At 46.5% G+C, this 15,650-nt stretch overlaps 1 protein-coding gene across 14 annotated transcripts in view; it reads left to right on the top strand.

Annotated features, from left to right (window-relative positions):
• Positions 1–3,123, top strand: part of LOC123333224 (apolipoprotein L2-like) — a 59,958-nt gene extending 56,835 nt beyond the window's left edge. For all 14 annotated transcript variants that reach the window (XM_045165362.1, XM_045165360.1, XM_045165368.1 and 11 more), the window contains one exon: positions 1,600–3,123. In XM_045165362.1, the coding sequence (XP_045021297.1) occupies positions 1,600–2,464 (865 nt within the window). In that variant the 3' untranslated portion in view covers positions 2,465–3,123. The remainder of the gene's footprint in view (positions 1–1,599) is intronic.
• Positions 3,124–15,650: the final 12,527 nt, after the last annotated feature.

Here is a 15,650-nt window from a genome sequence, read left to right as displayed (position 1 = left end):
CCCTGACAATGGGATAGCTGTGTGCTTCAGGTGGCCCTCCAGGGTCACAGTGAGTGGCTGTGATTGTGTGACATTTGAGGGATTCTGAGGAGCCTCACGCATCCCCACCCAAGAGGAAAACGCTTCCTCCACCAGCTGTGTAAGTGCTGGTCTCCTCAGGCTCAGCTGTTCAGATGACTGTTTCCTCAAATCCCTTGAATCTTTAGAGGTTCCACAAAGTTGCACACGGACTTGGGTGCTGGCAATGAAGCTGTCGCCAGGTAAATTGTGAGTTAGGTTGGTGACCCCTGAGCAGCTGAGAGTGCTGGGTGACGGGTCAGGAGTCAGTGAGGTGAGCTGGAGAGTCCAAGGGAAACCAGGGCTCATAGCACATCTCCCTCTTCCCTGTCAACTGGGGCAGTGGGTGGACCCAGTGACCTTCTGCTGAGAAGGTCAACAGCTCAATGCTTAGAAGACAGCAGATGGCAGACCAAATGATTATAAGGTGACTTCAAGCTCTGACTTTTGGGTTTTAAAAAATTCTAGATCATAGAGACAGCCAATCTGCAAAGTGCAAGGGCATAGTGCCCAGGACTGCCCTTACTTTGACTTCAATGGCAAATTTAGGGGATCCCCAAAACAACTCTCAGGTTCAAGAATTCCCTATAGAATGGATAGGACTCACTGAAAGCTTCATGATCCCAGCTACAGTTTACTACAGGGAAGGATAAAAGTTCCCACCAGCCACAGGGCAGAGACTGGGTAGGTTGCACATACGAAGCTTCCATTGTCCTCAGGACATGATACTGATCTGGATTCGGCGTGTGATAAGATGCACCCAGTACTGCCAAACAGGGACACTCCCCTTGCTTAAAATTCAAATTACCCTGACCTGTCATCTCCAGCCCCTCCTGGAAGTCAGACTCATGCCCTAGTGTCCAGCTCTACCAGATGGCAGAACTGATACCATGAGACCCAGAGACCTTGGGTCACTTGTCCCCTTCTCACTGACCAGTGATCAAAGGCCCAGGCAGGCAAGGACACTCCTATCAGCCAGAAGTCTACAGGCTTAGGGACCACTTCCCAGTAGCCAAGGGCAAAGAGCAGGGAGACTTCTCACTACACACTGAGGCCTTTGAATGCAGGTTTTCTCCTCCAGTCCTACATGTCTTTGTTTATCTGTGGAGTTCCCACTCCAAAAACTCTTTCAAAGTGGTGGTGTTGACCCACCTGTGAGATGTCTTTACCACATACCTTTTCTTTGGCTGAGCCATATGGCCTATGGGATCCTCATTCCCCAACCAGGGATTGAGTCAAGGCCAGCAGTGGGAGTGCAGAGTTGAAACCTCTGGATCACCTGGGAATTCTCTCAAATACCTCTCTTAAGTTGCCAGTATCCTAAGCTGACTTTCGTCTACCTATTCCAAGTTTAGCTATTTCAAGATGGAGCATCTATAAGCATGAAACGTGTTTAAGGTTGAAAGAGAAAATTTTATATTTAGGAAATTCTTTTCTAATGATTTATAGTAACATATCTATATTTATGCAGAATAGATATTATGGAGCCAATTTTACAGACAAGCAAACTGCCTTTCTAATTCCTTACCTTCATCGTTACAGGGAAGATGCGGATGAACTACACAATTATCTGAACGAATTGAAAAGAGCCTTAGTTGAGGAGGACCAAGAAAGACTCCCGAAAGAGCAGCTGGACAGGAGGAGGTTTCTGAATAAGTTTCCTCGGGTGAAACGGCAGCTGGAGGAGTTCATAGGCAAGTTCCATGAGCTTGCAGACAAGGTTGAGAAGGTCCATAAGGGATGCACCATCTCCAACGTGATGGCCCACAGCACCGGTGCTGTGTCCAGTATTCTGACCATCGTTGGCCTGGCTCTGACACCCGTGACAATGGGGGCCAGTGTGGTGCTCTTGGCCACTGGGATAGGGCTGGGAGCAGCAGCTGGTGTGACCAGTGTGTCCACCAGTATCATTGAACGTGTGAAGAGGTCATCAACAGAAACCGAAGCCAGTCGCATGATGTCTACTGTTGTCAAGAAATGGGAGGTTCTCCTAGAGGTACTCAAGAGCAACCCCCACATTGTTGACACAAAAAAGAAAGAAGCTGTACAATGCATTGAAATGCACATCCATGCCATGGAGACAGGCAATGCCAACTCTGGCTCTGCAGCCAATGCAAGCATCTACATGAGCCCTGGGAGAATCTCAGTCCCAGCCATCCAGCATATAGAGACAGGTTTCAAAGCCACAGCTTTAACAATTACCAAAGGAGCCCGGATTGCGGGTTTGGCTGCTGCAGGGCTGTTCCTTCTGGTGGATGTGGGCTTCCTGGTGAAGGAGTCAATGCACCTGCACGATGGTGCAAAGACAGAAGCAGCTGAAAGCCTGAGGCGACGGGCATGGGAGTTGGAGAGGAAGTTGGAGGAGCTCACCCAGATCTATGAAAGTCTGCAGGAGGACCTAAGTTAGCCACCCCCAGAGCAGTGCGGGGTCCAGGGACATGTGAGGGTCTAAAGTGCAGAGGTACCTTGTTTGAGGGAAAGAGAGGGAGAGCACATTAATGAAGCTTGGTGTTAGGAATTTGGCATTTCTGTGGTTGAGCACATCAGGGAAGGGATGGATGTAGGTGATAGATGAGGAGAGAGAAGGAAATGGCCTGGAGCCTGGATTAAGGGAGGAGGGGGGACCAGAGAATGAGAGGCGGGGAGAAACCACTTTTTTTCATACTGAGAACTTTTTATTTTGTATTGGAGTATAGCCGATTAACAATGTTGAGATAGTTTCAGGTGAACAGGAAAGGGACTCAGCCATTCATATACACATACCCATTCTCCCCCAAACTCCCCTCCCATCAGAAACCACTTACTTTGGACTAAAGGTGACACTGGAGGCAGATAAAAGGGAGAGGCAGGCGAACTAGCAATGAGAGGCCAAGTATACCAATGGGTTGAAAATGAGAGAACATCAGTTAGGATTGTTGGGATCCAGAAGTAGCAAGGGCTCCTCTATCACCCTCCACAGGCTGTGATGTCCCAGCAAGAAGAGTCTTCCCCTGTTGGTGGTCTCTAGACCTCTCCTGCAACATCAACTCACCTTTGGCCCTAGCTGATATGTCTTACTTCAGTTCATTCAGTTAGGTTGCTCAGTGGTGTCCGTCTCTGCGACCCCATGGATTGCAGCACGCCAGGCCTCCCGGTCCAGCACCAACTCCCGGAGTTCACTCAGACTCATGTCTGTCGAGTCATTGAGGCCATCCAGCCATCTCATCCTCTGTCATCCCCTTCTCCTCCTCCCCCAATCCCTCCCAGCATCAGAGTCTTTTCCCATGAGTCAACTCTCCGCATGAGGTGGCCAAAGTACTTGAGTTTCAGCTTTAGCATCATTCCTTCCAAGAAATCCTAGGGCTGATCTCCTTCAGAATGGAGTGGTTGGATCTCCTTGCAGTCCAAGGGACTCTCAAGAGTCTTCTCCAACACTACAGTTCAAAAGCATCAATTCTTCGGCACTCAGCTTTATTCACAGTCCAACTCTCACAACCATATATGACCACTGGAAAAACCATAGCCTTGACTATATGGACCTTTGTTGGCAAAGTAATGGCTCTGCTTTTCAATATGCTATCTAGCTTGGTCATAACTTTTCTTCCAAGGACTAAGCGTCTTTTAATTTCATGGCTGCAATCACCATCTGCAGAGATTTTGGAGCCCAAAAATATAAAGTCTGACACCGTTTCCACTGTTTCCCAATCTATTTCCCATGAAGTAATGGGACCAGATGCCATGATCTTTGTTTTCTGAATGGTGAGCTTTAAGCCAACTTTTTCACTCTCCACTTTCATTTTCATCAAGAGGCTTTTCCGTTCTTCTTCACTTTCTGCCATAAGGGTGATGTCATCTGCATATCTGAGGTTATTGATATTTCTCCCGGCAATCTTGATTCCAGCTTGTGCCTCTTCCAGCCCAGCGTTTCTTGTTATGTACTCTGCATAGAAGTTAAACAAGCAGGGTGACAATATACAGCCTTGATGTACTCCTTTTCCTTTTTGGAACCAGTCTGTTTTTCCATGTCCAGTTCTAACTTTGCTTCCTGACCTGCGTATAGGTTTCTCAAGAGGCAGGTCAGGTGGTCTGGTATTCCCATCTCTTTCAGAATTTTCCACAGTTTTTTGTGATCCACATACTTAAAGGCTTTGGCATAGTCAATAAAGCAGAAATAGATGTTTTTCTGGAACTCTCTTGCTTTTTCCATGATCCAGTGGATGTTGGCAATTTGATCTGTGGTTCCTCTGCCTTTTCTAAAACCAGCTTGAACTCTGGAAGTTCACGGTTCACGTAGCCTGGCTTGGAGAATTTTGAGCATTACTTGACTAGCATGTGAGATGAGTGCAATTGTGCAGTAGTTTGAGCATTCTTTGGCATTGCCTTTCTTTGAGATTGGAATGAAAACTGATCTTTTCCAGTCCTGTGGCCACTGCTGAGTTTTCCAAATGTGCTGGCATATTGAGTGCAGCACTTTCACTGCATCATCTTTCAGGATTTCAAAGAGCTCAACTGGAATTCCACCACCTCCACTAGCTTTGTTCGTAGTGATGCTTTCTAAGGCCCACTTGACTTCACATTCCAGGATGTCTGGCTCTAGGTGAGTGATCACACCATCATGATTATCTTGGTCATGAAGATCTTTTTTGTATAGATTTTCTGTGTATTCCTGACTCCTCTTCTTAATACCTACTGCTTCTGCTAGGTCCATACCATTTCTGTCCTTTATTGAGCCCATCTTCACATGAAATGTTCCCTTGGTATTCTCTAATTCTCTTGAAGAGATCTTTCATCTTTCCCATTCTGTTGTTTTCCTCTATTTCTTTGCATTGATCGCTGAGGAAGGTTTTCTTATCTCTTCTTGCTATTCTTTGGAACTCTGCATTCAGATGCTTATATCTTTCCTTTTCTCCTTTGCTTTTCACTTCTCTTCTTTTCACAGCTCTTTGTAAGGCCTCCTCAGACAGCCATTTTGATTTTTTGCCTTTCTTTTCCATGGGGATGGTCTTGATCCCTGTCTCCTGTACAATGTCATGAACCTCGGACCATCATTCATCAGGCACTCTATCAGATCTAGTCCCTTGAATCTATTTCTCACTTCCACTGTATAATCATAAGGGATTTGACTTAGGTCATATTTGAATGGTTTGGTGGTTTTCCCTACTTTCTTCAATTTCAGTCTGAATTTGGCAATAAGGACTTCATGATCTGAGCCACAGTCAGGCCCTGGTCTTGTTTTTGTTGACTGTATAGAGCTTCTCCATGTTTGGCTGCAAAGAATATAATCAATCTGATTTCGGTGTTGACCATCTGGTGATGTCCATGTGTAGAGTCTTCTCTTGTGTTGTTGGAAGAGGATGTTTGCTATGACCAGTGCATTTTCTTGGCAGAACTCTATTAGCCTTTGTCCTGCTTCATTCCATATTCCAAGGCCAGATTTGCCTGTTACTCCAGGTGTTTCTTGACTTCCTACTTTTGCATTCCAGTCCCCTATGATGAAAAGGACATCTTTTTTGGGTGTTAGTTCTAAAAGGTCTTGTAGGTCTTCATAGAACCATTCAACTTCAGCTTCTTCAGTGTTACTGGTTGGGGCATAGACTAGGATTACTGTAATATTGAATGGTTTACCTTGGAAACGAACAGAGATTATTCTGTCGTTTTTTAGATTGCATCGAAGTACTGCATTTTGGACTCTTTTGTTGACCATGATGGCTACTCCATTTCTTCTAAGGGACTGCTGCCTGCAGCTGTAGATATAATGGTCATCTGTGTCTTACTAGGGCAGTGACTTCTTTTGTTTATTTGTTTTATTGAAGGATAATTGATTTACAATATTCTGTTAATTTCAGGTATGCAGCAAAGTGATTCACTTATACAGGTATCGATTTATTTATCTGGGCTTCCCAGGTTGTAAAGAAGGTGTCTGCTAAGCATGAGACACAGGTTTGATTCCTGGGTAGGGAAGATTTCCTGGAGGAGGAAATGATACTGCACTCCAATATTCTTGTCTGGGAAATCCCATAGACAGTGGAGCCTGGCGTGTTACAGTCCATGGTGTTGCAGAGTCAGACATGACAGAGCATCTGAGTATGTATATGTCTATATTGTTTTTTGTTCGTTTCCATTACAGTTTATTACAAAGTATTGAATACTGTTCCTATGCTAGTACAGTAGGCAGGCCCTTGTTTATCTGGTGTGTATCTGTTAATCCCATCTCCTAATTTACCTATTGCCACAAAACTTGTTTTAAAAGTTCATTATCTATGTCTATGAGTCTGTTTCTATTCTGTAAGCAAGTTCATTTCTATTATGTTCTGCATTCTACATATATTAATAACACATATTTGTCTTTGTCTGACTTACTTCACTCAGTATGATAATCTCTAGATCCATACATATCGCTAAAGATACTATTACTTCATTCTTCTTTATGGCTGAGTAGGATTCTATGGAGTGTATACATGTACCACATTTGCTTTACTCATTAATCTGTCAACAGACCTTTAGGTTAATATCGTGTCTTGGCCGTTATGAATAGTTCTGCTATGAACATCAGGGTATGTGTATCTTTTCAAATTAGAGCTTTAATTTTTTTGTAGAAATATGACCAGAAGTGGGATTGCTAAATCATAAGGTAGCTCTATTGTTAGTTGTTTAAGAAAACTCCACAAGGCCTTCCATAGTGGCTGCACCAATTTACATTCCCACCAACAGTGTAGGAGGGTTCCCTTTTCTCCACAGCCTCAGAGCATTGTGATGTAGGGGATGGCCCTGTGATCGCTGTAGGGGAGACAACTTATTGTAGTTTGATTGCATTTCTCTAATAACTAGTGACGTTGAGTGTGTTTTCACGTACCCGCTGGCCGTCTGGACGTCTGCATGGAGAATGGTCTGTGTAGACCTTCAGGCAGTGGCTCTTGACGACAGTGGTGGTGAGGCTGTGGCAGCAGCGGTGTGACAGCACAGTGGATGCAACACCTGACACGCTGCCAGGAGCTCTTTGGGGCCAGAGTGCACCGAGACACCAGTGACGTTTCCATGAAAATCCAAATGCGGAGGAGGAACAGAGGTTGATTAAAAAAGAGAGAAAGAAGGATGAAACAAGGAGGCAGAAACAGGTCAAGGAACTTTCGGTGTGTCAGGAGATGAAACAGCCTGGGGCCAACAGACATGACTCTCTGACCCTCAGTTTCTTCTTCAGCTGGGGGTGAGGCTGGATACGATATTTCAGGTGGTTCTGGTTCTCTCCACCTTGTGTTCTCTAGACTCTGGTTCAATAAATACGAGCTGATTCACTGAGGCTTCCTTGCATTGACTGAGGGGCTCAGCTGGGCTCCAGATGGCTGACCTCCTTCCCCGTGAGCCTGTCTCCCAGGGTCTCAGGGAGCACGTCCTCCATGGCTCCTCCTGCCTGCCCGCTGGGCTCCCATCCAATCATTTCCCTAATATCCTAGAGCCCTGCAGGCTTCGTGGGTTGTCTGGGGGACATGGGCTGAGCACTGGAATGCTCCTCCTCCAGCACCGGGGACCAGAATGGACACCCAAATGTGATTGAGAGCAGAGGGGTTGTGTGCAGGTGTGAGAGAGGGTCAGCCGTAAACAGAGGGGAGAGAGAGACAGCAACACACTTGCCCAGGCTGCCTTCACGTTTCACCAGGACTCCTGCAGGAGCTTCCAGAACTTCCTTCCTACTGTGTTTACCTTCGGGGACTGCCCTGCCTCACTCATCTATTCCCCGCACAGGCTAGAATGACCCATAAGAAAATCAACCTTAACGCAACTGCTTTCACGTCCTCCACGGCTACCCGTAACTCTGAGCACAGATGCTGAAGCCTAATTGCAGACCAAAGCAGTGTGCAGTAGCGGGGTCCTCTGAGGGCAGAGCTGGAGGCCAGGCTCACTCGATCTCCAGGAGCAGGACTGAGGGGCTGGGGGATGGGAGCAGGCATGGAGGGAAAGTCCATCCAAAGCCATGTTCTGACTTGGTCACCCATCTAGGATTGCACCTGCCTGGACCTTCTGAGGAGCCTTCATGGGGTGCCTCAGGCTCCTCCTGTCCCGGAAGGAGAGGGGAGCATCGTGGTGTGGCTCTTGCCCCCATGGACCTGCTCCACAGGGCACCTACTCTCTGTGTTTCCATGTGTGGAGCATGTGAGCACCTAACTGGCTCCCACACCTGGAGCCCAAGGCAGGGGCCAGAGACCCTGGACCTGGAAATGATCCCAGGACGTCTCCTAAGTCCCTCCCACGTGCTGTAAGGCCCTCTGCACACTTTTGTCCAAACCTCCCTCAGAAGACTTTCCTCAGTGCCTCAGGCTCCCTCTTAGCCAGTGTTTCCCTGAGGCTTCAATCAGCTCTTCCATTCCTTCCTGAAGATGTCAGCAGTCATTGCCAGCATCTGTCTGATCCCCAATCATGAGTTTCATTCCTTCTTTAATTCTTTGTAAGTTCCTCGGAAATCCAAATCCTGCACAGACTTCTCCTGGGCAGGGTTCCAGGCACTGGATACAGAACCATTCAGTGTCCATCCCCACGTCCCCCTGAACCCTTAGTACTGGACCCCATTCAGCTCAATGTGCAGATGATACAATTCCATAGTGACCCCTGTGTCAGGTGAGATCCCTGTGGTTCTGAGCAACAGAAACTGAGTTTGGCTAAGTGAGCACAGAAGACCATGCACTGGAGGGATGCAGACCAGGTCAGAGAATGGAAAGAAGCCCCCAAACCCTCAGAGACCACGTGTTTGTCACCCCAAAGGAGAACAGGAGGAAGCTGGGCCCAAGGTCCAAGAATGTGGCCACAGCCCCCACCCCGGAAGGGCCACCCTGGGTGGGGCCTCCGGGTGCCTGGAGCCTCTTCCCTGGATCCATGTTGAGCTGATTGGTCAGGAGGATGCAGGGTGTCCTGTTTCAGGAGGAAGTGAAGCAAGCATGTGGTGTTTCTGTAACACAGCTCATCCTGGGCCCCGGGTAGTGGACCCACCTCCTTGGAGCCCAGGCCACGGGGCTATCTGTCGCCACTTGCTGTGCTTCCCCATTTGTGGAGAGATGGGCACAGGTCTGTCCCGCCACCCAGGACCTGAGTCCCTTCTGGCAGGGCCTGTTTTGGAGGCTTCTAGTTCCTTGCTTGGCCCTGAGTTTGCTTGTTTTAAGCTGCTGCTCCTAGTTCTCACAAATGCCTTGAAGTTCACAGAGCTGCCCTCATACCAAGCGGCACACAGCCTCCAGCAGCCTTGTTCCCAGGGCTTAGACAGAAGAGAACAGGGGTGTTTTGAGTCTGCAGAGGTCCATACTTAGAATCCACCGGTTATCCTCAGGAAGTTGTGCTGCTGACACAGAATATCTAACAACTGGTTACACTCAGATGCCTGTGGAGCTGGTCTGGACCCAGCCTCTGTGACAAGGACAATTGGTGAGGAGCACCTTGCACTGTCCCAGTGAGGCTCTCAAGCCACCTGTGGTGTTGCCCGTCACCCTGCACAGGCCCCACGCTGCTCAGCCACCCCTGCTTAGCTCTTGTGCTTCTGAAGGACGTTGAAGCCAGTCTTGACTTTACAGTACGTTTTTCGAAAGAAACTTTTGGGACTTCTCTGGTGGTCCAGTGGTAAAGAAGCTGCGTGCCAATGCAGGGGACACGGGTTTGATCCCTGGTCCGGGAAGATCCGACATGCTGGGAGCAACTAAGCCCGTGCACCACAACCACTGAGCCCGCTCTCTAGAGCCCGTGCTCTGCAAAAAGAGAAGCCACTGCAATGAGAAGCCCGATACTCGACGAAGAGTAGCGCACTCGCTGCAACTAGAGAAAGCAGCCCCTGTCCCCACAGCAGTGAAGACCCAGGGACGACTAATAAACAAACAAGGATGCTGTTTCCCTAGTTACCTAAGGTAATGCCTCCTAAGTCCCACTATCTACTGCAACCTTTGTTAGAAATGCACGTGGGCACAGACTCCAGCAGGTAAGGTCCCTACAGGGCCGAGGTTCTGTATTTCTCTGCAGCTTTCACTCATTACCTGTCCCGTGCTAACCCCCACCTGCCCTCTCCTGCGTCCCCGCAGCCCCACTCTCCCTGCACCAGGAGGAGGCTGCCCACAGAGCAGCAGGGCCAACCCAGGCTCCAGGCCCCTTCCCTGGCCTTGGCCTTGCTCCACGGCTCTGTGGTGGATGGGGTGCCCCGTGGTCAGCAGTAGGCTCTCCTCCTCTGGATCAAAGCCCTGGAGCTCGAGAGCAACCTGTACTGCATGGGCCAGAGCAAGGTCTTCTTCGAGGCTGGCGTGCTGGCGCACCTGGAGGAGGAGCAGGACCTGAAGATCACGGACGTCATCATCGGCTCCCAGGCCTGCTTCAGGGGCTACCTGGACAGGAGGTGAGTCCCGGGACACCTACCTCACCCAGCCTAATCCTCACTCAGGGTCCCTAGCTATCCTGTAGTGGAGGGCACTTTTTTCACACTATGAACTTTCTATTTGTATTGAGGATTAGTTGATTAACAGTGCTGTGAGAGTTTCAGGTGAACAGTGAAGGGACTCAGCCATACACATACATGTATCCATTTTCCCCCTAACTCCCTTCCCAACAGAAACCACTTCAGTCAGTTCAGTTCAGTCGCTCAGTCGTATCTGACTCTTTGTAACCCCATTGCAGCAGGCCAGGCCTCCCTGTCTATCACCAACTCCCGGAGTTCACCCAAACCCATGTCCATCAAGTCGGTGATGCCATTCAGCAATCTCATCCTCTGTCGTCCCCTTCTCCTCCTGCCCCCAATCCCTCCCAGCATCAGTCTTTTCCAGTGAGTCAACTCTTCACATGAGGTGGCCAAAGTACTGGAGTTTCAGCTTTGGCATCAGTCCTTCCAAAGAACACCCAGGGCTGATCTCCTTTAGAATGGACTGGTTGGATCTCCTTGCAGTCCAAGGGACTCTCAAGAGTCTTCTCCAACACCACACTTCAAAAGCATCAATTCTTCGGCACTCAGCTTTCTTCACAGTCCAACTCTCACATCCATACATGACTACTGGAAAAACCATAGCCTTGACTAGATGGACCTTTGTTGGCAAAGCAATGTCTCTGCTTTTGAATATGCTATCTAGGTTGGTCATAACTTTCCTTCCAAGGAGTAAGTGTCTTTAATTTCGTGGCTGCAATCACCATCTGCAGTGGTTTTGGAGCCCTCAGAAACAAAGTCTGACACTGTTTCCACTGTTTCCCCATCTACTTCCCAAAAGTGATGGGACCAGATGCCATGATCTTCGTTTTCTGAATGTTGAGCTTTAAGCCAAATTTTTCACTCTCCTCCTTCACTTTCATCAAGAGGCTTTTTAGTTCCTCTTCACTTTCTGCCATAAGGGTGGTGTCATCTGCATATCTGAGGTTATTGATATTTCTCCCGGCAGTCTTGATTCCAGCTTCTGCTTCTTCCAGCCCAGCATTTCTCATGATGTACTCTGCATATAGTTAAATAAGCAAGGTGACAATATACAGCCTTGACACACTCCTTTTCCTATTTGGAACCAGTTTGTTGTTCCACGTCCAGTTCTAACTGTTGCTTCCTGACCTGCATATAGGTTTCTCAAGAGTCAGGTCAGGTGGTCTGGTATTCCCATCTCTTTCAGAATTTTCCACAGTTTATTGTGATCCACACAGTCAAAGGCTTTGGCATAGTCAATAAAGCAGAAATAGATGTTTTTCTGGAACTCTCTTCCTTTTTTGATGATCCAGCAGATATTGGCAATTTGACCTCTGGTTCCTCTGCCTTTTCTAAAACCAGCTTGAACATCTGGAAGTTCACAGTTCACGTATTGCTGAAGCCTGGCTTGGAGAATTTTGAGCATTACTTTACTAGCATATGAAATGAGTACAATTGTGAGGGTAGTTTGGGCATTCTTTGGCATTGCCTTTCTTTGGGATTGGAATGAAAATCAACCTTTTCCAGTCCTGTGGCCACTGCTGAGTTTTCCAAATGTGCTGGCATATTGAGTGCAGCACTTTCACAGCATCATCTTTCAGGATTTGGAATAGCTCAACTGGAGTTCCATCACCTCCACTAGCTTTATTCATAGTGATGCTTTCTAAGGCCCACTTGACTTCACATTCCAGGATGTCTGGCTCTAGGTGAGTGATCACACCATCATGATTATCTTGGTCGTGAAGATCTTTTTTGTATAGATTTTCTGTGTATTCCTGCCTCCTCTTCTTAATACCTACTGCTTCTGTTAGGTCCATACCATTTCAGTCCTTTTTTTTTTTTTTTTTTTTGTAAATATAGTCTTTTTTTTTTTTTTAATTTTATTTTATTTTTAAACTTTACATAACTGTATTAGATTTGCCAAATATCAAAATGAATCCGCCACAGGTTTACATATGTTCCCCATCCTGAACCCTCCTCCCTCCTCCCTCCCCATTCCATCCCTCTGGGTCGTCCAGTGCACCAGCCCCAAGCATCCAGTATCGTGCATCGAACCTGGACTGGCAAGTCATTTCATACATGATATTTTACATGTTTCAATGCCATTCTCCCAAATCTTCCCACCCTCTCTCTCTCCCACAGAGTCCATAAGACTGTTCTATACATCAGTGTCTCTTTTGCTGTCTCGTACACAGGGTTATTGTTACCATCTTTCTAAATTCCATATATATGCGTTAGTATACTGTATTGGTGTTTTTCTTTCTGGCTTACTTCACTCTGTATAATAGGCTCCAGTTTCATCCACCTCATTAGAACTGATTCAAATGTATTCTTTTTAATGGCTGAGTAATACTCCATTGTGTATATGTACCACAGCTTTCTTATCCATTCGTCTGCTGATGGACATCTAGGTTGCTTCCATGTCCTGGCTATTATAAACAGTGCTGCGATGAACATTGGGGTACTCGTGTCTCTTTCCCTTCTGGTTTTCTCAGTGTGTATGCCCAGCAGTGGGATTGCTGGATCATAAGGCATGTCTATTTCCAGTTTTTTAAGGAATCTCCACACTGTTCTCCATAGTGGCTGTACTAGTTTGCATTCCCACAGTGTAAGAGGGTTCCCTTTTCTCCACACCCTCTCCAGCATTTATTACTTGTAGACTTTTGGATCGCAGCCATTCTGACTGGCGTGAAATGGTACCTCATAGTGGTTTTGATTTGCATTTCTCTGATAATGAGTGATGCTGAGCATCTTTTCATGTGTTTGTTAGCCATCTGTATGTCTTCTTTGGAGAAATGTCTATTTAGTTCTTTGGCCCATTTTTTGATTGGGTCATTTATTTTTCTGGAGTTGAGCTGTAGGAGTTGCTTGTATATTCTGGAGATTAGTTGTTTGTCAGTTGCTTCATTTGCTATTATCTTCTCCCATTCTGAAGGCTGTCTTTTCACCTTGCTAATAGTTTCCTTTGATGTGCAGAAGCTTTTAAGGTTAATTAGGTCCCATTTGTTTATTTTTGCTTTTATTTCCAATATTCTGGGAGGTGGGTCATAGAGGATCCTGCTGTGATGTATGTCAGAGAGTGTTTTGCCTATGTTCTCCTCTAGGAGTTTTATAGTTTCTGGTCTTACGTTTAGATCTTTAATCCATTTTGAGTTTATTTTTGTGTATGCATTTCAGTCCTTTATCGAGCCCATCTTTGCCTGAAATGTTTCCTTGGTATCTCTAATTTTCTTGACGAGATCTCTAGTCTTTCCCATTCTGTTGTTCTCCTTTATTTCTTTGCATTGATTGCTGAGGAAGGCTTTCTTATCAATCCTTGGCTGTCTGGGGAGGCCTTACAAATAGCTGTGAAAAGAAGAGAAGCAAAAAGCAAAGAAGAAAAGGAAAGATATAAGCATCTGAATGCAGAGTTCCAAAGAATAGCAAGGAGAGATAAGAACGCCTTGCTCAGAAACCACTTACTTTGAACTAAAGATGACACTGGGTACAGAATACAGGGAGAGGCAGGGGAACTAGCAATGAGACACAGAAAGACAAAAGGGCTGAACATGGGGGATAGTCAGAGAGGCAGGATCGTTGGGATCCAGGAGAAGTAGCAGGGGCTGCTCTATCGCCCTTCCCGGGGTCTGTTGCCCCAGCAAGAAGAGTCTCCCCCTGGTGGTGGCCTCTAGCCCGACTTCTCCAACAACTCGCCTTTGATCCCAGCATTTTATCTTAATTAGGCTGTGACTTCTTTTGTCTGCTTGTTTCTTTAATTGAAGTATAGTTGATCACAATATTCTGTTAGTTCAGGTGAACATCGAAGTGATTCAATTCTACATAAACTATGTATATATCTATATTCTTTTAAATTTTTTTCATTACAGATTATGATAAGATACTGACTATTATTCCCTGTGTTATACATAAAGTCCTTGTTTTTTAAATCTATTTTATGTATGGTAGTGTGCATCTGTTAATCCCACACTCCTAGTTTACCCCTGTCTCTCTTTAGTAACAACAAGTTATGTTTCCTATGACTATGAGTCTGTTTTGGTTTGTTCATAAGTTCATTTGGACTCTTTTCTTTTGGCCATGCCAAGCAGTTTGTGGGATCTCAGATCGCCGATGTGGATAAACGTGGCCATAGCAGCAAAACCACTAAATGCGAACCACCAGAGCACCAGGCAACCACCTAGACTGTTTCTTAGATTCTCTGTATAAGTGATATTATGTATCTGTCTTTTCTGCCAGACTTCACTTAGCATGTTCACCTCTAGATCCATACATGTTACTACAAAAGGCATTGTTTCATTCTTTTTATGGCTGAGTCATATTCCAGTTTGTATGTACCACATTGTCTTTATCCCTTCATCTGTTGATGGACATTTAGGTTGCTTGCATGTCTTGCCTATTGTAAATAGTGCTGCTATGAACATGGGGCGCATGTATCTTTTCGTATTGGAACTTTTTTTTCCCCAAATATATGCCCTGAAGTGGGATCGCTGGATCACCTGATAGCTTGGTTTTTAGTTTTTAAGGAACTTCTTTACTGTTTTCCATAACAGCCACACCAATTTACATTCCAGGCAACAGCGTAGAAGGCTTGCCTTTTCTCCACTTCGTCTCCAATATTGACTGTCTGTAGACTTTTACTTGATGGCCCTTGTGATTGGTAGGGGGTGATCTCTTATTGTAGTTTTGATTAGCATACACAGAGGATGAGATGGCTGGATGGCATCACTGACTCAATGGAGATGAGTTTGAGTGGACTCGGGAGTTGGTGATGGACAGGGAGGCCTGGCGTGCTGTGGTCCATGGGGTCGTGAAGAGTCGGACACGACTGAGTGCCTGAACTGAACTGAATGAATAATTAGCAGTGTTCAGCCTCTTTGCATGTGCTGGCTAGCCAGCTGTGTATCTTCCCTGAAGGATGGTCTGTGTGGAACTTCAGGCAGCGGCTTCTTGACGACAGTGGTGGTGGTGGTGGCGGCAGCGGTGACGACGACTCAGGGGACGGAGCATCTGACACGCATCCAGGCGCCCTTTGAGTTCAGGCTGCACCGAGACCAGCGACGTTCCCGTGAAATTCCCAGTGTTGTGTAGGAACAGAGATTGATTTGGGAAAAAGAGAAAGAAAGATGAAGCAGAAGGCATCAACAGGTCAAGGAACTATGCGGTGTGTCAAGGAGATCAACCAGCCTGGGGTCAACAGACAAGGCCTCTCTGACCCTCA

This window comes from Bubalus bubalis, chromosome 4 (genome assembly GCF_019923935.1).
Source record: "Bubalus bubalis isolate 160015118507 breed Murrah chromosome 4, NDDB_SH_1, whole genome shotgun sequence".
NCBI classification, from domain to species: domain Eukaryota; kingdom Metazoa; phylum Chordata; class Mammalia; order Artiodactyla; family Bovidae; genus Bubalus; species Bubalus bubalis.
This window is presented reverse-complemented; position numbering and strand designations above follow the sequence as displayed.